The sequence below is a fragment of the Accipiter gentilis genome, chromosome 2 (assembly GCF_929443795.1).
Source record: "Accipiter gentilis chromosome 2, bAccGen1.1, whole genome shotgun sequence".
NCBI classification, from domain to species: domain Eukaryota; kingdom Metazoa; phylum Chordata; class Aves; order Accipitriformes; family Accipitridae; genus Astur; species Astur gentilis.
The window spans coordinates 38,803,536-38,830,262 of NC_064881.1; the positions used below are offsets into that span (position 1 = coordinate 38,803,536).

The 26,727-nt window shown below is 38.7% G+C and overlaps 1 protein-coding gene across 2 annotated transcripts in view; it reads right to left on the bottom strand.

Moving 5' to 3' along the window:
* The window catches only part of TRPS1 (transcriptional repressor GATA binding 1), a 223,058-nt gene that overhangs the window by 131,496 nt on the left and 64,835 nt on the right, over positions 1 to 26,727 (bottom strand). For both annotated transcript variants that reach the window (XM_049824535.1, XM_049824526.1), the window contains one exon: positions 25,930 to 26,533. In XM_049824535.1, coding sequence (XP_049680492.1) covers positions 25,930 to 26,533 — 604 coding nt within the window. The remainder of the gene's footprint in view (positions 1 to 25,929; positions 26,534 to 26,727) is intronic.

Consider the following 26,727-nt stretch of genomic DNA (forward strand, 5'->3'; position numbering starts at 1 on the left):
TAAACAATTTGATTGGTAGGTTTTATTCTGTTGAAAAGCCTGATCTGAAAATGTTCCAAGCCACTATGAGAGAGGTATTGATGTATATGTGACGATGTTTAACACCACAGTCATAATGAGATATTTATTAGACAAGTGAACTGATACATATGGCAACTGTGATCTGCTGAAGGACAGGAAAGAACAGGACCCAGATCTACTGAAGAAGCCCTTTTCTAGAGCTTAACAATGCTCTCTCCTAAACTGCCTGGATAATAGCGCTAATAGTCACAACTCCAACCAGGGATTAGCAGCTCATTCCAAGCAGATTTCCAAAGCACATGCTTATGTCCACACTGGCAGCCTGCATTCAGGAAAAAAGGCTCTTAGCTCTGGAAAGGTAGTCAAGTTGGACATCAAATACTACATTAACTATCTGATCAGTGAGTAGATAAGACAATTTTCATCTGCAGTTTTGCTGCTGTGGTCAGCAAAAAGCTTTCAATTGTTTGGCCTACTGCAAACAAGTAAGCAATGTCTACTTATTTTTGCTCAGAAACATGATAGTTTTAATTAAAATTTATGCTATTGTTCCAAGAACTATGTACTCTGACTTGGAGTAGTATCTAACCTGGCTGGGGCTGTGACTGCATGATACAGGGCAAATGAGGGGGGGAGAAAAGAGGGGGCTAGGTGTTAATGCATTTTTGCATTATTAAGAATTAATTAGGCAGTTTTAAAAGACAGGCAAGTGAAAAAGAGCAAGGGGCAGGGGGGAAGAACATAAGACATAGGCAACAATGAAAGTCCCCTTCCTACACAGAAACATAACAATGAAAACAAACAGGGGTCTTCAGAAGGGAAGCAAAACTAATATAAGCAGGGGTGAAAGAGGCAAATATACCAGTGTCAGATAATAGAATGGCAATTAGCCAACCGTTTAAAGACAAAAGTCTCACATCAAAAGGAAGAGGATTTAAAAAACATATATTATCTTGCTTCCCAGCCCTCTTGCAACCAGGGCATTGACCCTGCAACAAGATCCTGATGGCTGGATACAGTTCAGTGGGGCTATTTACATCTTATGGATAAGCTGAGTTGGGGTCCGAGCTAATAAATTATGCAAGCGAGAGAAACTGTGTTATACACTGCAGCTAGTTTAGATCCGTGAGGAATTCAGAGCAAATATGACCAAGACGACTGTGTGGAGTCTGCAAACGCAGCTCTGCAACTGTATTTCACATCCAATTCTATTTCTCATTTTAGAAATACCAAGCAGTTAAGGACCACCAAGTTACTAAGCAAGAAGTCTGAAAGGGCACAGGAAAATTTTAACTCTGTCATTTTCTGGTTTTGTTTGCCAAATCAAAATGCTTAAATGCTCCCTCTCTTTAAGATTTTTTTTTTATGATGATGATACTGATAACAATTATGAAAAATTGTATCTCAAAAGCCTGGAGCAACACACTAGATTTCAAGATTATTTCATGCTTAGAAGTTGTTTAACAAAATGCAAAGTGGTCTTGAAAGCATTGTAACTAAATTTTTAGTGGAATTCACCAAGATAAGCACTTTATTTTTTAATGTAAAGCACAGAAAGGAAAGCTGAAAAAACATGCATAAAGCTAATATTCACGGATCAACACCAACTCACATTCGGTTCTTCAGGAACGCAAGACAACTGACAGACTGCTCTGATTTTTGTATTTTACTCACTGGCTCAAATTCAGATTGTACCTCCCTGTCAAGGCTCTTGCAGGTGATTAGCAGTAAGGAAATAATGGCCTTCAAAGTCTGTGTTTATTGTTGTTTTATTCCAACTAAACGTAATATTTGGCAAGAACAAAGAGGACTCCCCCTCTTCCTTCCAGCACTTCTTCCTCCTTCCTGTCCCCTTCTCTCCCTCAAAAACTTCAAGCCAGGGTCTCCGAAGTCAGTGGATCCATTAAATAAATCACAGCAAGCCTCTGTGCAAGGTTCCCCTTCTGAAGAATTTCGCTTGCCCTGCCTGTTTAGCTGGAGAGGCAGCTTTTTGTCCCTCGCTGCAGATTCTGCATTGTTTCTTGGTTTTGTGAAGCCAAAGTCCCCATTCCCTTTAAGCAATATTGCTGCCATTTACTGTCATATTCTGATAACCTGGGTGACTTGTCAAAACATATTCCAGCAACTCCCAGCCTCAAACCCAAAGTGTTTATGCAAACCTCTCTGGATCTACTTCCCATGAATGAAAGAGTTAATCCAAAAGACCTCTACTAAGGCGTAATTGCAATTAATGTGAAGGTTGCTAAAAGAAACAGAAGACTACAGATGTTGAATTCTAAATCTATCTGGGAGCAACCCACTTTTACACAACATGGGAGAACAGCAAAGAGATTTCAACGGGCTTTTCATGTAAAAGGCCCTGAGGTAATAAGATAATGTATTGTTTCGATTTCCAAAGGATGTAACTTTCTTTAAAAAAAAAGAAAAAAACAACAACAAAAAAAAACCAAGAAAAAACCAAACACGTAAAGAAGGGAGGAGATGTTCCTTATAAAAAGGGAGGGTTGCATACCTTATCTGCCTTCCTATGACACCGCTGACATCAACAACGAAGGCATGACTACAGTGCTAGTGTTTTGGTGTGTTTTTTTTTCTTCTCCATTAGTTTTATAAGATTGGCTAGGATTTACATGAAAGGTTGTTGATCACCTAAGGCAAACAGCACGATCAAATAGATTAAATTAAAAGCAACCAGCCTCAACAAGCAAGACACAGAAGGCGGATTCTATGAATGACATACTCGCTGCTCTACCTGCAGACTGTAAATCATCACAGGCTCACTTGACAGTGCCAGACATAGGCAGATCAGCACTAAAACATCGCGAGTCCAAACACTGGCTTTTTTTCTGAACAATTAGCCTCTTGGAAGCGGAGAGTGAGGGTGTTTTTTCGCATGATTCCCCCCCACCCCCATCCCCCTCTTTCATATTCAAACACTTGGGGCAAGGCAATTTGACACTGGTTTCTGTAACAAACCTGGTCAGGCAGGATTTCTCACACACCCTGCACAAAAGGCTAACCTCTCACAAAGTACTTATTGGAGATTTACGTCAAGGTTGAGTGAACTGCAGCCAGGGAACTGAGCTCAAAACACTGTGTGAAATGCTCTGGTGCTAATCACTAAACCAGTGGGTTAGCTGGAGAGGAATTGGGGCCCGGGGGGCGGGACGGGGGACGGGACAACAAACAAATAAAAAATACTCTTTGCAGTGTATCATTTCCAATATTCAGCTACAATATTACCAGGAAAAAACAGTGAATCATTTGTAATCAAAAACTTCCTTGAATTATCAAAACATTGAAATAGCTATACTAGAAAAAAAAATATAAGCAAATATAAGCTTCACTATTTAAAGGAAGGTATGGTAGTCACTGCTAGGATTGGTTTCCTTGTTTCCTTTTTTTCAACTTTTGTTCCATATTTCCAATGATGTATTATGGGATGACTACGTGATGCTGTAACTCAGGCATTGATCTCAGTTGTTGCTGCTGGAGATATCTTCCAGAGAGAATCCGGTGTTGGATTTATAAGCAACTGTCAGAGGTGAACTCTATTAGATAAGCAACCAGAATAAAGTGACTGACAAGTACTGATAGACCTTGTCCAGGCTACGATAGCAGGACCTTGTTAAAACATATTAACTAACTTGTTCTGTCCATCCAGCACAGACAAGCCATGCTTTGTGTCTAAGTGTAAATTAATGCATTAAGAATTTACAGTACATATTGCCTTGCATTCACTGCATTTGCAAAACTAGCTAACCTTTTCTGTCACTGAATCTTTACAGTCTAGGATAGATGTGTTTTTTACATTTAAAACAGTATATTAAACAATTGGGTCAGCTGAAATAATTCCAAGGGGAACTCGGATGTTCCCCAGACCTGCTCTTTCGTCATCATTTGTCCAAAAGTGAGTTCCCATTCATCTGAAAATCCCTTTTTCTTATCTAAACAGTGGAAGGCATTTAGATATTCCTTAATAAAATAGGATAAGAAGGAATAATCCAAACACTAAGTAGTCTTTTAATCTTAAATGCTGCAAGGTTCTACAGTAAAGATGCACTGAGATGCACACATTACAATTTTTGCAAGTTATACACAGGTCACTTTCCTCCTAAGAGTCACAGCAGCCAGACCTTTCTGACCCAGCAGTCCTGTTGTTCCCTCTGAAGGTTTACAGTGGATGGGAAGGTAAACTTTATTTCCTCCACTGTGATACACTGTTGCACTAAATTTGACCTACTATTTGTTTTGCAAATGTTCTAGCATGTTGTTAAAATTGCCATTATTTCATAAAACAGTGTGTACATTTATTACATAGACATTGTATATGCACTTAATTGATCCAGTCACTCAAGTAACTTTATTCCACCTAATCTATCCTCACACCACAATACAGAGGCAAGAAGCAACTGCGTAGCAGTTTTCCAGCTAACTGTAAATGTCAGGAGAGAAAGGTAACTACTAACTGAGATAAGTATTAGTCACTAGTGTTTGGAAAAAAAAAAAAATATTAAAACAATACCAGAAACCAACACATGAATACATGTATTATTTAAGAAATCAAAGTTCCCATTTTGTAACTGCTGTTATAAAGATGGAAATGTTAAGAAAGACTTTCTTCATATTGCTGCAAGAATCCCGCTGCTGAGCATTTACTGCTGCCCTGTAAAATTGGGGTGGAGAAATTCCCTGCTGCCATAAAAATGTCCATAAACCCATAAACAAGAGACACATCAGCTCCTTTAAAGAAAAAAAAGAGATACCATTAGGACAGCCTTTCATCCTTAGTGTGTCTGAAGGGCTTAAGACACACTTTGCTGCCTAAATATAATCAGCAACATTACCACTCTAGTATCCTCAACAGGTTTTAAAGTGACATATGACCTTTAAAAAAAGATTTTTTTGTGAAACAGTATTTGCTAGCTGTGTTGGGAAACACAAAGGAACAAATTGCAAGGGAAAGTATTACAGATTGTTCAGTGGTGAAGAGGTTAAATCAACTTTAAAAAAAGCAGTCAGTCATGCAATTCAACAATAAAATAATTTTGAAACATCCAAAAATTACCATCTAAGCATATCTGGAAAATTCAATGTGATGGGGTCTTACTGGAGATGGTGATAATTTTCAGTGTGACTAGGTCCTTTTCAATACAATGAGGGTTCTTCTTCTTTACTTGTTTGGGGCTTTTTTGTTTTAAGGTCTTCTTATGACCATGAACCAATCCTTAACACCTCTAATTTCCATGCACAGCTTTGCATGTGTAGCATGGCACAGCACCCATCACAATATCTTTGACAGCCTTCTTTTGCAAAAACCCTGCCCGTTTGCTAATGCCTGGTGCAGAATGAAGACAAAACACTTCTTTTCTAAGTAAGTACCTCAAAATACAGGTGGTTTTGCTTGTTTTAATTTCCCTTTGAATGACTGGCACTTGGGGACTGGATAAGCTTAGGAGATCTCTGAACAGAAAGCAGTGTAGATAGGTGTTACACACTTGTAACAAGATTTAGAAAAGAGTCTGTAACGGACATTATGGGCTGGCTTCTCATTTTTCTTGGATCACCTTCAGGCAAGCTTTGGCATTTTGTAGAATTGTCTTACTTAAAAACACTTCTTTGTATTAGCATACCTGAGTGTGAAATGACCTACAGTACCACAGACTTGTGTATTTGAATTTACTCACCTGCTTTTCGCCTGTAGGATTCTTTACACTAGAATTCCCCCAAATGTAACACACAGAATTACAGAGGGTCATTAATATCAGTCAACTTTAGTCATCTAACTTACAGGCCTAAATTAAGTAAGTAATCTGCCCAAGCTTCCTAAATTGTCAGTCAAGGTAAAGAGAAATTGTTTGAGAAGGCAAACATGCTTCTGCTTTGATTTGCATTCCAGAGGTACCTCTCTCTCTTTATCCATTATGGAAGGAGCCTAAGAAAACTATTCTTACTTAGGCATCTCATTTAAGTTCCTATTAGGTGATTCCTGTATTCTCAGTGCCTCCAGCTCAAGATTTTTGCCCATTCTTGCCTCCACTCTGTGACAGCTATTGTACGTAAGAAAGGTTACTGAATCATAAGAATCCAGTTATGGAGCTTTTTTTCTTTCTCTTTGAAGAAATCTATTCTTTTTCAACAGTTATCCACACCCATCTCTTAATCGTGAGCAATTAATAAGACTCCACAAACCTGGTGTCAAAATTCCAAATTACGGCATATACCATGCACACAGTTTCCAGAAAAACATCCCATGTATCCCAGTAACTGCAAGGTGGAGGTCATCTAAATGAGGTCATGAAAAAAGTACAGAGAGGCTAAACATGAGCGGGGAAACCCACATACAACCCTTATCTTATTGACAATGGTAGGGGAGCAGGAGTCCAGTCTAAGATATAGTGTAGTAAATCAGTGAAAGGCCTTTAAAATTCAAATACATTGTTCAATACCCAATCCAGATGTTTCTTTTCTTGCTTATTCTAAGCATATATGACTTGCACAGCCCTTGTATATAAGGAAGGACTTTCACATGTACACAAGGGAAAAACTATTTACTAACTGGTAACACTGCACACTTTACTCCCTTGAAATATGCTCTGCAGTGGCCTTTTATTGCTGCTCTATTCATACAACCCATTAGACACATCGAAGTACCTGACCCACGAATGTCATTCCTACTGATGATAATCAGAAAAAACCATGATAAACTGTTTTTCAGTTTTCAAGCTTTGTGTAATGGTCCTTCACTTCTTGATTTCTCAGTTGCTGTTGCTGTTTTAAATGAACACCACTGAATATTTAACAGGAATCACCAAGAACGTTAGGTCAGAGTTTGCATTTCTGGATTTAAACAGCTGACCAATGTATAAAGGGTAGCAAATCACTGATAACCACTCAAGGCCTCCAGTAACTTAAAGCGGACATTAGCAGATTATTTACTGCACTTTGAGATGGATTTCACAGATTCAGAAGGAGCAAAGGCAGGTACACTAAGAATGAGAGGTATAAAGAAATAAAGCACTACAAGCTTGTTTGAGATACAAAAAAATCTATGTTGTAGAACTTTGGACAAAGCTCCTTAGGCCACTTTTCCTAGTTAATTCTTTGACTTCTCGGAGACATGCTTTCTCTTCAGATCCCTTACCTGTCCTGGCTCTCTTACAGGCTGGGCCTTCCTGACTTTTCAGTAGTTAGCACAAGCAAGAGGAAACACTCCTTTTCCATACATACACACATCTCATGTACTGAAGGAATCATCCCCAGTCTTATCCAAATAAGCTCATTAACTTTTCCTTTCCATCTTACTCCCTTTTTCTGCTTCACAAAAATCCTTTCATTCCCTCTGATTTTAGTTTTATCTCACAAAGCCATCAGTTTAGCACATTTTTAAATATACTTCCAGAGAATGACTATCACTTTGTTGTACGCAAAGACTAGTACTGAAAATACAGCTTTCATCTACAATGGCCTTACACTATTTCCTTTTTAAAGAAATGTCACCCTAGAAATTTAGACACATATATTAAACAAGAAAAATAAAACTATTAATAAATAAAACTATAATTATTCCATGAAATAATGTTTTAAGTTTTAGCTACACCTCCTCTTGCCTTCTTGATTAAAGCCATATTAGTATTTTGCATTAACTGACAAATTACATTTTGGAGACAGAATAGTCATTAACTGCAGATATGCCAAAGGTTTCCTTCCTACCTGCAGTGATAAGGCTGCCACTTGGACAAAGCAGAAGCAGGTACTCCTTTTATTTTTATCACCTCCTGTAATTGCCGTTTAGTGGTGTATGTATCTAGGCTTCCTTCACAGTTATTGGAGATGAAGCTAATATAATGAATGGCCAAAAAATTTACAGTTCTCTGACTACTTAGAAATATTTTTTTGGACGAGGTAACTCGCTTTTTGTACTTCACAACTGCGTTGTTTAAATTTGCATTGGCTCCAAGAATCCTAGACAGGTAACTCAGGCACAGACACCTCCATCACAATTAGATGAGACAAGTCCCGCCCTGAAAGTCCATGGGATGGGATAACTTCAGGGAGCTGGTTTTTTTCCTGAGATATAGCGATCATTGCCTACAGCAGGAGTCCCAATCAAAGCCAAAACTCTCATTTATTTCACTGAAATCAGGTCCAGGTCAAATGGGGTAATAAAATAACATGGGGTATCAGGCCCAGAGAGAAACCACTGCTTTTTGACCTGGTGACTCTGGAATGACACTGGCTTGGCACATGGGAAGAAATAGAGGGCTTTTCTGTCATATTTCAATGTAAGAATGATTGAAAATGACATTCAAAGTTAATGTCTCGTTTCAGTTTCAGGGCCACAAATTTATTCTGCCTTTGTATTTAGTTGAAATTTTCTATGCCTGAAAGCAAGTTGCTGGATTTCTGAACACTATGACAGATTTCATGTTCTGAACTTGTACATTAGCCTTTTGAATTCATATTGCAGCTTAAATTTCAATGTATGTCAAACACAAGATGTTAGGCACATTCAATGCAGTTCTCTGCATGCATATAGCCCTGTTCTGGCTTTCACCTTCTAACAGGGAACTGCCATCTGCAGTGAAAGCCCTATCTTCTAAATGCAATTTATAGATCCCAGGCCATGTTCAGACAGCTTCCTTAGAGGACTCCATCTGTTTTGAAGCTGTGATATGCTTTTTTTCCTGCTGCTATCATTATACTCTTTTTCCCAGAAACTTCATAAACCCTTTTAATATGTCCTTTCTATCCCTTTTGTAGTCATAATGCCACATAGCCCTTCAAGTTATCAAATGATGGTAGTGTTGGTTTAAAAAAGTTAATTTTCACACAGAAAAATAATATAAAGGTCATCCACTTTCTTTGCTATCTACAAAGCCAAATCAAATGTTGGTGTTAAACAATCTAATTTAATATTTCAACAAGAATGGGATAAAATTTTCATTCTTTTTTATACAGCTTTGCATTGGCACAGCTATTAGCCACTTGCATTTCCAGTGTTATTAATGAAGGGTAACTAACTCGAATCTTTCAACAATTTCTCCTAAAAATGGATGTGAGGCAGGCTGACATTCTGCACATACTAACAAGAGAGTGACATACCTGTGCCGGTCATGGTAGAGCTCTCCAGAAAATCCTAACAGAGGAGAAAAGGCATACATTTTAACTTCCCCTTGGAAATACCATTTATTTTTAAATGTTTCCAGCACTTTCGTATCTATAAGTCTCTATGAAAAAATAATGGTATCAGGTGGTTAAATAGAGGCTGTTCTTCAAGTCACCAAGTTTGCCTATGACTTACCATTTTGATATTACAGATTTATAAAGCACATTATAATTTTTGTCCATTATTTAAATAGTTCAGAAAGAAGAAATGGTAGGCCAAAATGTTTGACAACTCATTGTCAGCTATTGAAAACAATCCCCACTTTACAACTGTGATATGACTAGAAACAGTGACCAGCTGAAGTGCTTTTGACAACAGCAAGATAATGAATACAGTTCCATTTCAAAAAATCCTAAGGAAAATCCATACTTTTTGACAAATCTGTTCTGAGAATGGACACTATCAGCACTTTGAAAACTTGGCTGATCTCCAGACGGGGTCTTCCTGGTTCAGCAGGAGAACAGAGCAGTAGCAGCAGCACAAGTATGATGCAGTGAAGGCACTGGTAGGCATATCCAAAAAACATGATACATGTAATTTCTATTGAGACAGTTGAATAACTTGTGTGAAGTGGACATAAGTGCTAAAGGCCACCTGAATCTATCAACAGCACTCTACAGTCTGCAAATAAGCCAGAAAAACAGTAACATTTTCCTCCATGTAAAAATGGCTTTTACATCTACGGAAGGATCACCTGAGAGCTATGGCTTCTCTACACTTTAAAAACTTTGAAAATAAATAGCATATTCTCTCCAGGATTCAATTAAGCAACACTGAACAGGACGATCAATGATAAGGTTACAGTGAAGAAAGCAAAAACTTCTCAAATTTCCTTCCTGTTGTTGCTATGTTTCCATTAGCTGCACCAGTGTCTCTACAGCCTCTTAACTGAACTACATAAGTTCACTCATATAAATATGGCATATGCTATATATATAGCCAAGGGGTTTTTATATAACATATGGGTATATTCTGGGATTACATAGAGCTGGGAATACCACACTCTCATGCCTTTGCACAGTATAAAGAGAAACCTCAAGACTAAGAGGAATTGGTCAGGCTGAAATATCCTTTCTGGCATTTCACAAAGGGCAAAAACAACTTTTAAGTTTTTCTTTCTCCATCTAGAGAGATATTATAAATGTATCTGAGAAGGCACAGACTAATTTCTTACATACACCCTCGATTCAGACCATCCCCTCTCTCCTTTGACACTGACTATAGACTTCTTAGTCATTTCAGTAAGTTTACATTTTTTCTCAGTTATTTCTAACAAACCACAGTTACATGGCAGGGAGATGAAAGGTTGAGCAAGATTCTCAGGGCTCATGAGTAAAGTCCCTAACAAGGCACAGCTGATCTACAGACAGACAGACAAAGATATCAACCATGTGTTGAAAATAAACAGTTGCAGTCAATTCTCTCGTGCTGGGGAAGGGGGGAATAGCATGCTGGCAATGTCTGAGCAGCGAGAATGACACTGCCACTTCTCTGGACCTGCGTTAGTCCAGTGATGGGAATATGTTGTTTATACAGTCCTGGTTTTCATGTCTTATCTGCTGTTCTCACCATCTTGACCTGACATGAATGGTTTTGAAACCATTTGTTTGTGTCAGAAGTGTGATAGTATCACAGTAAGGCAATTCTGTCTGCGAAAGAACAGCTCTGATTGATAGAGAAGAGATAAGTGTATATTAGACATACAAAATTTTAGCTTTTTTTTACAAATGTTTCTGCTTCTAAACTACCTCATATCTAATGTTCCCAAAGCAATTTGCTAATATTCATAAACCTCAGTGTTCCCTGGAAGCTACTATATAATAAAAATATGCATCAACAGAAGCACAAAAGAAATTTGCATTTGTCCCAAACCATACAGCCTGTCTAAGTGAAGGGGTCTTGGCTCCTCCCAATCATACCCACATCTCCTTCTGAGACAGTTTACCAAGCTACATAATTCACTTACAAACATAAACCTGTGAAGAGCCCTTTAATACCCTGAGGTGAATACGCCCATCAACAGCAAGCTTACCAGTTTCTGGTAGGCAACATCAGACTAAATATCTGATACCCTCCTGATTATTGTGAAGCAGTATTTTCTTAGCAGTAATTTAATTCCATTGCTGCAGTCAACATACTCAAACAGAATGCTGTAAATGCCTATATTTTATCAATTTCAATATAAGTTTCAAAGCATTATAAACATGGGAATTGTCAGATACGGTACAGCATGATAAGTCATATAAAAAAAGAGAAAATACCTTTAGAAGGATAAAATTACTCTGGACTTATAGTTCCCAGTGTATGCTGTAAATATTAACATTTACTAGCAGGAAAATATAAAGTCCTGATGTTTTCAATGAAATAAAATCGAACAAAAACCAATAGGCGCATCGGATGCAAAGTAGATCTAGACTCTGTGCTGGAACATGGCATAGAAACACAAGACAAGGACAGACCAAGCGTATCGGATGCAGCTTAAGCCATACAAAACAGAGGAGAAGCATGTGGCAAACCATACAGTAATGGTACTGCTAGTGGTAGTACTTGTTGTAGCTTACTGCCTTCCATAAGCCATTACAGGAGCACTGCATTTACCTAAGCTTTTACTTCATCAATACTATTTGAATTTTTCTCTTACTTTGGCAGGCTTCTTGCTGTCACAGATATCAGTTCCTATGTATGTACATCTGCATCAAATGTCCATCTGTTAAAATGTTGCTACTGTTGCAATAGCATTCTGCATGGTATAAATTCCAAATTAAAATGGTAATTAACTCTACCTTATGGGAAACTTGTTATTTATGTAACTATTTAGCTTTTTTTCAAATGAAACCATACATAACCACACTCAGAAAAGAGGTGGTGGCATGTGTTAATAGGTATCTGCATTGTTCACAGACTTTGCAGGTCATTACAAGGAACATCAATTTTCAGAAAAACAAAGATATCTACAAAAGAGAAAACAGTATATTGGACAAGTAGTGATTTTCCATATTACTTTCACTTGAAGCACATATAGAAATTCTTTGGTACGTTCTTTACATACTACACTTCTGGCAAGTCAATAATCCAATTGCTGCAGAAAAAAATGGGCTTGTCTTATTTGAAAGAAAATCAACAGTACGGTCACAACTTTTATGAAGACATAACTCATGTTTAAGAACATAGCTCGTGAATATTTTTAGCACTATCTGTTCAAAATGGATCACTGAAATCAATCAAAAATAAAACTTGTCAATATGAAAAAAAAATTGAGAACTAGGGCTGAAATGAGTATTTATTATTAACTAACCAAAGTTCCATGTATTTGAGCACTGACTGAGAATGTATTTTATTACCTATGAAAGCAGTATGCTTATTGAGAAGTTACTGCATTTTGTACTTGCTACATCACTTTTAAACAGAGAAACTCTAAATGCTTCATGAAAATGGACAAACATGTAAGAAGCATTAACTAAAAGAACAAACCCTTAAACTTTCATTATGGACTGATTATTATTATTTCCACAAATAACCAGGGCCTGTATGCTGAAATAAGAAGTCTATACAGTTTCAGGAAGCAAATCTTCACCTCTACAAGCCTGAAGCTTCCCAAAGGCAAGCAGCGAGGCAATGCACCCCGGCAGAGGAATTGCTCCCAACACTACAATGTCACAGCTCAGGCAAAGAGCGCTGGCCCTGGGCTGGTCCCGCGGCAGTGAGGCAGAGAAACTTCTCTGCCCCTCCAGGTCAATCATCCCCAGATGAAATAACTATTGCCAGCACAGCTAAGCCGTGGCAAAGATCTGGAGGACAAACTCTGGACCTGCACAAACCATCAGAGCTGGTGAGAGAAGACTCTTACAGGGAAAAACCCGGAAAGCTCAAGTATCCATTTTCCCCTAAGCAGAAAAGTTTGGGCAGGTTGGTTGGTTTGTTTGGTTGTTTTTTTTTAATGTTGAGAATTTATTGTTTTTCCTGGCCCCTATCCTATCTTTCAGGAGGAAAGGGGAAATTTTGACTAAAAGAAAATATAATTTTAATTAAATCTTGTTAGTAACATTTAAGGTTTTTCTCTTTTCTGCGCAAAAGAACATGCTTATTCCCATTTCACACAATAAGAACTAGGGTTATCAATTTACTTTTTCAGATTTGAAGTGGGTTATTTTCTAACTACATTATTTATAGGCTCAAATGATTATGGATATTTTGTAAACAAAAAAAAAATCATAATTATCAGATTGAAAGCAGATGCAGGTCAATGCAATGTAACACTTTACATAACAATCAATAAAAATGTCAATACAAACAACTATGAAAGGCACCATATGACATGCCAATGGTGTGGGGGGGAATTTCTTCATTTTCTACTTAGACGCCTTGCTTCCTTTATCAGCAGATGGCAAGCAAATTACTAGTTCAATCCATATGTCTGTATCTGATAGACAGTGTTTTACAAGTCTGAAATTAGTTTGAAACATTTTGATGTTGGCCAGACTACAGAGGAAAACAGGATAACTTTGTCTATTAATGAAAAGTTGGTTTTGTCATAACAAATACTTCCACAAGCTACTACCCATCCAGACTCATTCAGTCGCTAATGGAATTTGTACCCAAAGACATAATCTGTGTTTAACAGACTAACAATTTGTAGTTTCATCCATTCTGTTCTTCTGCTGTGCTCCAACATGTCTCCCTCCACTAGCTGAGGTTTACTTCGTGGTGCTGATGAAAGCAAGCGAGGCCATGAGAATATTTTTGGTAGGAAGGATATCAGATCGCTAGGGCCATTTATGTGCATGCTACTAGGCATTCGAGAGAGAACCTGTCAGAGCAAAGCTCATGCAGACCAGTACCCTGGCTCCAACCGTAGCAAAGTGCAGGTGCTGAGAAGAAGATTTAGACAGTTTTGCTTAATCCCTCCCCATCCATTTGCAATGCAGACAACGTATGTTTTAGGAAAGGTGGATCAGAAAGCCCAGAAAGTTCTTAGAATGAATGGTTTGGTATTTTTTCCTTCAAAAGAAAGCTCAAAATTTTGAGAATTTCAATTAATTTACTGTAGAAAACTGTGAGGTCCACAAAAGATTGATGGGGGAGAGAGCCAAACCAAGCTAAAGAAGACAAGAGAAGAGAGGTTACAGTGAAGTTTCCTCACAAACTCACCAAGCAAAGAGGGAAGCAGATCTATACTGATAAAAATAGCTGACAGCAGGAGTCTGGAGGCATTCACAGCCAGGCAGAGCACCAGGCACACCCTGCAGCTCTCCAGGTGCTGGGAGCCCTTTGGTGTGGACCGCTGCACCTAGATCCTGTTAACTTCCTAGCACTTACAAAATTTAACTTTTTTTTGCCAAGGACCTGCAGAACCAGGGCAAATAAAATATTTCTTAACTTAGTGTTTTTAAAAATGTTCTTTCCTTGCAACAGTGATGCACCTGGGGGACTAGTGTCCAAAATGGCTTAAGGAGGGTATCACTAAGAAAGCCTTCAAATACCTTTAGCAATGATTAAGGCTTCACCCCAGGCTGTCTGTTCACTCAATGAAATGATAAATTGCAGGAAAAGTTCAGTCTAGAGGTCTACACCAATGCCAACATGGGGCACTGAAGTCGAATGAAACACTTCTCCTGAGATATGCGCAGTTGGTCATGAGGTGTGACTAAAACTGAGTCTTACATGAGGAGTCACTCAGCTGAACTTTATACGAAGAAACTGGGGGACCAAATTTAACAGACATCAACTATTCTCTTAATTTTTGTATAAGTCCCTACATCAAACCCACTCTAACAGTTGTTATAGATAAACGTTGTAAGGACTTCTAGCCTTCAACTGCTGAGTTGGCTATTAGGAGGCAAAGGCAAATTGATTAAGTGATGATTAAGTTTACAGTCTTAAAGGCATGAAAAGGTCTATTTAAAAATCCAGATTTAAAAATTCTGCTAAGCAGAACGTAATTTTCTGTAATGGAAAAATCAGTTAAGTTGTAACATACTCTTTGTTTTAAAAATTATTAATTTTAGTCCTACAAACCATTTGTCTAAATAACTACAGAAATTCTGTGTTCAGTGGAAAAGCCTTTTCATTTTTAATTTAAAAATAAAACTAATTTTTAAAATTTCATTCTGATTTTTAAATCTAATTTAAAATTAGTAAACAAACCAGTAAAACACACGTACACACACAACATATGTAGGTGCCAAGCTGTTTACAAGCCTTGAAGCCAACAAGATTTTAATCATGTTTTCCACTAACTCTCCCCACCCCTCAAACACTGCATAAAGTAGAATCTATGAGAATTTTAAACAAAAGGAAATACTTAAGTTTCTAGCATACCTCAATCAAATGTAAATGAATTTCAGTCATATACTAACAGGTACTGTGCTACTATCGAGCTTTACAGATGTTCGTCTTCTTTATCAGCTGCAGGGAGGAATGCCAAAATGACCACCATAGCTAAGTCCATTAACTGAATTGTGAAGAAAACGCTCTTCTCAAGAAACAGGCTGACTAAGCTTATTCTGCACAATACAAACTTTTAAACGGATCTGGAATACATCCACTTTGGGTTGGGAGAGGAGCTGCCATGAAACGTCGAAAAAATGTGGAGCATAACTCAGTATTTTCTCTTCTAACTCAAAAGAATAACCCCATGAACATTAAAGCAGTTACTATCAGAAAAAACTCATAAATATGTAAAGATATTATTATCCATATGTCTTATAAAGGGGATAATAGTGGTATATTAAGTTTTGCTTTGATTTGAAAGCTTTCACCTTGCGGTGTCTGCCTTACAGCCTTTTAGTCATGTACAGACTGGAGTAGCAAGAGCTTTGAAGTGTCCAACTTCCAGTGAAGTTTCTAACATTTTTTTATCAAGTCTGAAGAAGTCTGTGTGTGATTTACTGTAATTTCAGAACAAGCTCAGAACTTCACCCTAACACAAAAAGATACAGTTTCTTCAGAAAAGAATGGGACAGCCATTTGAGCACACTATCACTGTAAAGGGCAAGGAAGGAGAGCAGCATGAAAATACTCTGGCAACATGATCCAAGTAAAATTCAAAATACTGGGTATGTAAGTGATGATACTCAGAACTTTAAGGGAAATAAGATAGAGTTTTGTATAGATGAGATTTTTTTTTGCAACCAGTAAATATAGTTTAAGTGATTCACAGCCGATTTTTATAATTGCAATGAAGCAGCTGTGATCAAACTCTATTTGTAGCATCATAATAAATTTGACCCCCCCCCTTACTAAAATTAGTTCTAAGCATCCAAAATTCCCATTTGAACATCTGACTGAACAAAACAGGCATTGCTCCATGCCAAAAACTGGAGGAAATAGACCTAAAATATGCCACTTTCTCACCAGAAATTGTAGGCTCCCAGAATAACATGTGAATTAAAACTCATTCCAAGCTTGTTTGCATTGCTTCTCATTCCCATTCATAACAAATTTCTTGACAAATGTTCTGATTATTTCACTTTTTTCTTCTCTATTTTTTAATTTAAACACAATTTTCAAATCACAGACAGCCTTGCAAGGAGAAACAGCCGATAGTACAAACCCACCTGAAAATGGGGAGGGTGGAATTTTACTCTCAGCAAGTGCTGGAGGCAACTCACATGATTAAAGACTGCACTGTAAGCTATCGTTAAAAGACTTCTTCCCATAAGTGAAAATGTGTAGTTTGCCACTATACACATCAGAGGCACATAAACCAAAATGAGGTCAAAGTCAAACAAGAAATGCAAATGCCTCGCTCTAAAATTCCTGTTTTCTCTTTTTTTTTTTTTTTTTTTTTTTCCCCAGGCTGAAGGAAAGAATAGAAATTTTATCAAAGTTTAAATTAGAATTATAATGTGTTTCCTAAGTTCTTCTCTTTTGTTGCTATTCTTGCAAAAAGTTACATTACCACATCCAGAGAAGTTAATCGGGAATACTGATTCAGGAGGCCCATAGATTAGGCTCTTCTTGCTATGACGACAGCGTTGCACAATACAGAGTTTAACCCATCTCTCTTTGCTCTTGCCTTTTGAGATGGGAAACTGCCCTTATTCCCATTGTACAGACAGAATCAGGAGACTAAGGCCTAGGGCAGCGAAGAAATCATAAAATTAACCATCTAACTAGGTCACATATGATTCACCAACCTGAGATTTGCAAATCTCAGCCAGCACAGGGATACACAACCTCAGCAAAGATCTCAAAGTCCATTCGCAAGCTGCCTGCAAAGCGCCGCATAGCCTGGGCTGCCACCACGCCATTTGTTTCAGAAACCTAATACTGCACACAGCGAGCGCAAAAAGAAAAAAAAACATCCTTATTCCTCCTCCCATCTTTATGCACAAATTATATGCTATCTGAACTCTAAATAATGTAACATGCAACATGGAATACATGTATTTACAGATTTATATTACATACACATATTATATACCATGACAACAAAGATTGTAAGATTTTCTAAAATATACATAATGCTACTTAGAAAAATGCTTAGAAAAACATCAACAGAAGCATTTAGCTGTTACAAAGCTTCATTTTAAAAACAGAACTTGGTACAAGAAGTAAATTAATTATATTAGGCAGGAAATTGTTCACTAAAGCAATTGTGCTACATTAGAGATCTTAAAATTAAGACTACTTCCAAGGTGGCCACATGCATATTCTGAGGAGTGCTAAGGTAACAAAAGACATTCCAGAAAACCTTCTGCATATCTCACATATATATATATATATATATTTTTATATCTGTTTCAGCACACATCTGTTCATATAACAACTATTTTCCATAGATGTCATTTTTAACTGGGTGCATTAACCCCTAGATACCTCTGTGGAAAAAATCACAGAACATGTGTGTGCACTGTTTATTCATAAATCTGTTTTTACATCTTTACCATTTTGAGTTTGTGCAGATGTGGATAGCATCTCGATTCTTTCAAATCAATTATAATGACAATGCTGCCTTCTTAGTCCAATACATTAAACATTTACTTGCTGTCTATCATAATATCCCTCCTCTAAAAGAGTATATTTATTGTGTCTTTTAATTACCAAATACATGCAGAGGGTCTGAAATTCAACACAGAAAGCAACTCTGCACCTCCAGATGTTAGAGGTATCTTCACACAGATTTTCACTGTTCAGCACCATAGTACTTCAGGCAAAAATAGAATTATGTACAATCCTTGCCTGCATTCATCTATGAAATTTAATTTTCCATTGAAAATCTACAAGCTAGCAGCAAGTTCTGCCCTCGGACATGAACGTGTGTTTCCTATTGGATCCAGTTTGGCAAAGATTATCCTTTAGCTTCTAAACCCAATTGGAGCTTCCATTTCACTTCAGGTATATGATCTAATGCTAAGTACCACTAGTAATACAGAACAATAATAGGGCTGTATAATGGTTATAGTTGCACTTAACTTTTTGAAACTTTGGGAAAGCTCAACTAATTAGTCACCGTGCGAGAAGCTGCATTTACTTCCCAGTTTAAACAAGGCTTCCCATTGACAGTTCTCAGAATTGTTTAGACTGGAGGGAGCTGCTGCTGCACTGTTTGCCTTTGCAATGCCCACAGCTGTGCTCCATACCCTGACACTGCTTTAACTGAGCTGCATCCACTGTGAGCACAATTTAAAAAAAAAATAAAAATCTGGAATGTATTTGAGGACAGTAAAAAAAAAAAAAAAACAAACCAAAAAAAAAAAAAAAAACCCCCCAAAAAACCCTAGCTGCTTACCGGGATCGGTCACACCTAAAGGAACAACGTTTCCTCATTCAGTGCGTCCAGTTCGGAGCAAAGGCTACGAATGAGGGCTGCAGGACCGGGCTGTTCTCGGCGTCAGCAAGGGTGGCTCGGTACCGAGAGGGGCTGAGCCGGGAGGGAGACCTCCGAGCCTCCCCCCAGGGCGAGGGAGACCTTGGCTCAGGCTGCCCCGCACCAAGGGCTCCTGTTCAGGCTGGGGGACGGTGCTGGGGGCCCCTCGGTGCCCAGGCCCCCAGCCCGCCCGGAGCAGCGGGGGCCGCTGGGGAGAGCTGCGCCCAGGGTGCTCCCACCCTCAGGCTGAGCTCACTAACCGCCATTCCCCGCGGTGGCCACAGCACCGAGTGGCGGCTGCCTCACGCACCCGGGCGACACATGCCCGGCAAAGCCAGGCCCTGGCGCGGGTGTGAGGGATCCCGGTGACAACGGTGCGCGGGCCCGTCTCGCTCCCACCAGCGCCGGGACACCAAATACCGGGCGGGAGAGAGCAAAAGAGGGGCTCTCCCACTCGAATTAGGAAGGGTAATATAAAATTGAGTTAATTGCATCCGACACTGATGGTCAATCTGTTTTAGCCACTCGGTTCAACACAAGAAAGCGCTCTTTTGTTCTCATCTTCGTTACCGTCTCTCCCATCCGAATGAAGCAGCTTGTTTTAAATCAAGAATTATCTCGGTTCTCCCTGCTTGAATCGTTGTTATTGATCACAGCGACTTCAATAAATCCTGCCGCTTACGCAGCAGCCTGGGGGCCCGTACCAATCTCCCCAGCCCTTTGTTCCACATACTGATTCACCTTTTCATCAAGGATTTTGACGTAGCTGCTGCCCTTTCGCATTATTACCGCACCCCACCCAAATAATGATTTTATCATTTAATTCTCTTTTAAACCGCATTTCGTAAAAGGGAGAAGAAAAAAAATAAATAAAAAATATGCACTGACGGGTGGGTAAACATGCACGAGGTGGGGTTGTCTCTCCACATGACAGACACACCCCACACAAAAACCAGAAACATGCCTTTAATTGGGCAGGTTAACATTTTTCTAAAAGTTACTTTCTAGTCCTATCTGATCACTCTGTCAGGATGAGTAATGCAAAACATTCAATTTCTTGTGGGTTTGGTTCCAGTAGTTACTAAAAGCAGCCAAGTACATGTTTGTTTCTAAACTACTTGAAACCTTCAGAAAGTTATTTTAGCTTCACTCGTGAGCCCTTCACCAGCACAGGGATTTTACCCGCCTCGGTTTTGCGCAGGAAACCCGACGCTTCAAAACCATTTCTCTTCAAGTCCTAACTTTATTTTCTCGTTTTCATTGTCGGAGGATTCTTGCTGTTTTCCAGGATGTAGTTATATCTAAAAAAGTAGCCACTGCCTCCCCAGGCAGAGACTTGTGGAAACAGGTGCTTCTAAAAAAACCCGAAAGACTTTGGCAGCTCTCTGACCTGACAGAGCTCTGTGCATTAGTAAGACACAGTGCCTGCTGAGTTCCCCTCAGCTAATTAGAGGACCCGTATGGCAATGAATGGCCTTGACTATAAATACTTCCTGAAAGATCTCTAACAGAGTCAGAGGAAATGGGAAAAAAATGAGATACAGCTACAGAGAAACTATTTCAGATGTTTCTTCTTTAAAAAGGGCTGCTTTTCTTTCCCAAAGTGGCTGAGGGATGACATGCAGCATCCAAGACCTCCACCAACTTAAATATAAGATGTATGATACAATTACATGCATTGAATTTAAATCTGTAGATATACCATTAAGATGATGCTATCAAAAGGTGGTTGGAAGTGGGACACAATGCCAAAGCGCACAAAACCTTCCATCCATTACCCTGTAGTGACCACCAAAAAATCACATTTAAACCAAGATCCCGCTCTGTGTGCTTGAACCTTTCTGACCTGCTCCTTGTGTTCCTGCTAAAGGCAACAGCAATACTTCTACCAACATCAGAGAGGCAGGTTTTACCTCAAAGTTAGGTTATTCTTCAGGCCAAGAACTGAATGTTTAGAGAAGTCTTTTGGAAATCACAAAGGCCAGTGCAGCATTTCCACTGCTTTGCAGCTATCTGGCATCTACCTCTGTGGAGGAATCAGTACTTTATAATAGGTGAAATAATGTTTCACCACTAGGGATTGTGTCTGATATTTACTACACCGGTACTAAATCAATTATATATAAATTTACTACATACATACCCAATGGCTTATTTCAAAATTAGCTCTGTCAATCAGCCACATAGGAGAATGCAAAACAGGGAGAGGGGAAATAAATAACTTTTTCTGATTTCTTGTGTCCCCCAAATTTAAAGCCATATAACCAGCTCTAGACGGAACACTATATGGAATACCAGAAGTATCACAGACCAAAAGAAAATAACTCCTCTTAAAGTGAGTGGAAACTTTCTTGAACTGCCGTGATTTCCTGTAGTGTGTAAACAGTCTGATCATTATGGTGCAAAATAGCCTTGATTTAATAGAAGAGCTGATTTTATCCTTTGTCCCATATAAAAAGCTCATAGCAAAGGTTAACGTAACTTCAGTTAGATATTTGACATTACAGCCTGCAGTCTGCCTTTGATAAAAATCACAGTACCTTTGCAATAATGTGACAATCCCTGTCCCTCTGACAGCACCGAATTCCCCCCACTACATGAACTACGATTAATACACAGGCATCTCCCTGTTGCCTTCGGGTCTATGCAGCATGGCAGGACACAGTAATCTGTGCTATTCTGCATCTGCATCAGATAAACTATGATGCGAGGCAGCAGTGTTTAACAATACCTTTAGGTGGGCTAACTAGGTCTGCGCATAGGTCTGAAGGCTCAGGCCACAATTCCTAATTTTGTGGAAAACTTTGTTCTGCAGTGTCCACACATACCGCAACAGGACACTTCATTTAAAATCAGTTTAGCAAAAAGTTCCTGCTGTCCAAGATCTGCGTTGTCAAAGCATTAAACAATCTGCCTGGCCTGGAGTCTGCTGGCTGCCAATGTGCTACCCAAAAAAAGGAACATTTTTGCATCTCAATAGACCTTCCAGTATCAACAAATCTTTAAACTATAAAATCAGCTACTCTAAGGAAGAGCAGAAATAATGTCTACATTGTACCACGCTGAGGTACATTTTTTGTAATTCCCATTTGCAAAACATACCGTTTCGCTGTAAGTACAGCTGCTGGAAACATTTTAATAAGAAAAATAAATTAAAGCTACTCACAGAAGTGTACCAAGCCCCTGAGAAAGATTCTGTTACATACACACAGCTTGGAAGTGCTCTCAGGGAAAAAGGTGCGTCCACTGCATATGTGTGTTTGCACACATGCAGAGTTCAAGCTATCACCACTGCACCATCCCCAGCTCCTGAAAGGTCACAAGTGATTCGGTCTTTTAGCTGCTAAAAGGGAAAGAAATCTTACCCTAATGACTCCCACGAATAATCTACTGTAGCAGAGTCTGGGGAGGGAACATGTCCATCATGCATGGAAGGAATGCAAGAAAGCAGCGTATAAACGACTTACACAACATGCAAAGCTGAGAAACACTCCAAGTAATTTCCAAAAGTTTACAATTATCCTGTAGGCATTAGGGATTTCTGTGGGCAATTGTAGATTTTCACCCCTTCCCCAGTTGATCTGTATCATCTTTGATACTTTATTAAAATGCTAATCACTCCTAAACTCAGTATCTAGAAAACCCACTTGCAGTATTAACCTCTATCTATATGAAAAAAAGTGAAAAACATGATCTCCCCTTTCCCTTCCTCCAGTCATGAGAGAACTAAAAAATGAAAAGCACATGGTATTACTGCTACTGTCAAATCATTACAAATCATTTGTAATAAGCAGAACCACTTTATAAATACTGAATAGCCAGTACAACCAAAGGGATATGTTAGGGTTTTTTCAGTCCATTTCTCACAGTGTTTATTCACTGAGTAATCCGAAATTTTTGGCTTCCTCTGTGTCAATCTTTGGGGGGAAAAAAAAATAAAGGTGTCCACAGTGATTTTATTATTGGTTTTGTTTCCTAGTCACCAGTCGTCCTGGGATACAGTATTTTGCATGAGCATTCATTATATGATACCCAAAGCATGTACTGATTTAACACTTTGCTTTTAGAAAGGCCCAACTTTTAGCACATTAGCTACTTCTACTAGCTATTTCACATATTTCTCCAAAACTGGATAATCATGAGAGACTTGCTTAACAATATGGGGTATTTTTTTATTTCACAGTGTCAAAGAATAACTCAGAGATTTAGAATTGTCTGACTATTTTGTGCAAGATATTAATTTGATATATACAAAATACAAGTAAGGCTGTAATCAGAAAGGCACACAGGATTACAAAAATTTGCTTTTTCCACAATGGAAGGGAAGTTCTTTTCTGAACAGTTTCTAATTCTGTCTGGGCCAAGTGAGCTTGCAGGCATACATGTAACCTATCTGTATGTCAGATAATACCCGACACCAAGCTCCCACTGGTCAAGTTGACCATCAGTTTGTCTTCCTATTTCCGGGCTCCAGTACTGCATCCCATAACTGTCTACAGAAAACTAAATCAAGAGCAAAATAAAGGAGTTAGGTTTCTTTGATCTTCTTCCCAGATCCAGGGGAACAGGGAATTAATACCACTCACAGAATCACACTCCATCTTCCACGATCTCCTATCCTTCAGATCACCCCTTACCTTCAAGAAGTTTGAATTCTCACTATTTTCCTCTATCCATCAATAGTGATGAAATATATGATTAGGGACTCTGTTCAGCAGATGTAGAAAGTTAACCTCCTTCCCTTTTTTCCTAAAATATTTCAAACTGACAAAGGCAACTTGCCCAATTTTCAAAGAAGAAAAGCGAAAATTACAATACTATAATTAAGGAAAAGACCCAGACCAACAAGTCCTTGGCACAACAGAGTTCAAAGAGCAAGGTAGCTAAAGGTGTGCATAAAAGTAATTTGTCTTTGAAGTGTGTTGGTATGGTTTCACCAGTAGGTATAGACCTAATCTGCCAATAAATCCTTTTACAAACCTTATAAAAGAAAAGTTGGGTTGTACATGTTTTAAAATGCAAGGAACTGATTTATATACACTGTTAATACAAAAAAAAAAAAAACTTCTTTTTTTAAGAAAACCGTGAAAATTACAGGTACCTCATATTTCCAAATATTGAGAAGGGATCAAAATATTTCCAAAGCAATAGAAATACTGAATTGAAAAAAAAATAAAATAGTGCTTTTGTATAAAGACTTTAAAAAAGCATCTGAATTTATTTTTAAAAAGGGCATAAGAAGCAGACAATGTACAGTTTCCCCTTCTATATTCTCCAATAGCTAAAACTGATGATATAATGGCCTTATTTTACCACTTACTAAGTTTTTAGGCTCCAGCTACCAACCAAATCTAGACCCTTATAGAGCTGATTCTGAATACTACCACGTCCCTTTGCAGATTTTTTAGTTGTTTTTTTTCATTCTTTAGTAGTCAAAAAACAAATGAAAATTATTTGTATTCTGATAACCCACAACATAAATGGCTCCTCTGGTCAATATGTCCGTGCATTGCTAAGAACCACTACAAGAATTGAAGTGGGATGTAACTAGCATCATATATACAGCATGAATTCCACTGCTAGTAGATATATGTGTATATTTTTATACGTATTTCCAATGGAGGAGAGAAGTATAATCCTGCCGTTCACAGTGAACACACACCCAGGTTTGCAACAGGGAACCTGTCATACCATAACTGCTTCTCATACACTTAAAATTTGACAACAAAAACTATTCATGACCTGTAAGGTACAAAAGACTGTGGTCCCCCTAAATTACATGCAGGCTTTAAGTGACAGACATATTATCTTATAATTACAATAACTGCAATATTTTTAAGATGACTGACTTCATTTAAAAAGAGCTTGTAAGACATATATATGTATACAGAAACAGATACACCTATGTATAATCTTAGTAGACCATGGAATAAAACATTTATCTTGCCTTTTGTCTTCTTCTGGCATGTTGTTCACTCTTACAGTAACGGATGTTATGGTTATAAATGTTCTTATAAAAGACAATAAAGAAAAATAGCTGATCATCACTTCCATTCTAGTGAGGTTTGTCTGTGGACTGACCACTCCTGTAGCAAGTTTCTAGAAGTTCAGATAGGGAGCAGTCCCTGAAAACATGTAGTGATGACTTCAGGAGAAAGGCACTTATTTATCTCCCTGCTCAGCTCCTCAGAATTTGAGAGCTTTTCTAACCTCAGATTTCTCTACAGTGGGAAAAGCATACCTTGATGGAAGGGGAAGTTCCTTAGATACAGGCCCTTTTGTTCAGAAAAAGGACAGAATAGGAATTATTTGGTGTGACAAATATTCTCCTTTTCTCATCGCCCAAGCTCCTCCCTTTTCTCTTTTTTCTTTTTCTTTTGCTTCCAAGGCAACGAGACAAGTGTCAAAATTGATATAATTATGTTGCTTTACAAAAAAAAGGTTACTTTTTATTAATATTTAACTCAGGTTTCATATTCTTAGATACTTAATAATGTGAAATCTTGCTTAAGTGTGAACTGTCACACCACCACAAAATTTAAGAGGTGATTAGTTGTTTTAGTGTAACAGATGTGCAGCCTTCTGGGGTTCTAAACCTTCCTTCTTCAAATGCATCATCAACCTGCACAATTAGCAGGAATGATTAAACAAAATTCAGTCAGAGCTAAACGGCAAAAGCAGAAGCACTTGCTTACTAATACTACATCAATATCTTCATTGTTTTATGCAAACACTTTGGAACATTTACCTGCCAGTTTAGCTCTACAAGTTTGAGTCTTTCACTCTTTCCTTGATTTTTTTTTTCCCATGCATGAAAAAAACCCCAACCACGTTACTCTGGAACTGAAGAAACCATTTGCATGCCTAATTAAACATAACATACGTGTAATCATAAAAAGTGAGAGAAAAAAGAAAGAGAGCTTCCTACCCGTAATAAGGACTGGGATTCATCCTTTGCCTTGCTGTCCCCGGATCCAGCGTAGGGCTGGGTGAGCTGCCCGGCTTTCTCCGCCGCTCCGGCTGGCACGCCCTGCAGGAAGCCCTTGCTCTCCACCGCCAAGCCATAAATGGGCCGCGCAAGATGGGCAGCTTCTACGTTTGGACTATCCCTTAAAGGCTTTGGCTGCTCTTGGCCAACGGACACTGGGGTCAATAAGCCTAGACTGGTCTGTGTGTATGACGGGCTCCCCCTCAGAATGTCTGTTCCTCTCCAGGTCACATTGCGAAGATCGTCGCTGGGACTGTCAGTCCAACCTTTCTCCTTGAGCACTTCCTTATCTTCTATCTTTTCCCTCTTCACTATGCTGTCAGATATGGGCTCCCCCATTTTGGGGTCTGGATTAATCAGACTGTAGACCTTGAGGTCAATTTTTGGCTCCTCCTTGATAGACGAAACGCCATGACTGTCCTCCCCATTGGCTGTAGTGACGTCCATCTCCTGACAGTGCACAGTGTTGAAGTGCTCTAGTAGTGACTGAGTGTCAACAGCTGTGAAGCTGCACTGACGGCATTTGTAGCAGTTGTGTACTCTCCTGGAAGAAAACAAGACATGTATTAACATGGGAGTCTCCCCTTCCCTTCCCTCGCACAGTGGTCTTACCTACCAAGATGAAGAAAACAGATCAAACTTACAGTATGATTCCCTCTAAAAAAAGCAAGTGGGTTTACTTTGGTGTCTTATATAATAAGGGAAAAATCCTGCTGGTTTTTCCCCCCACGTGTTGGA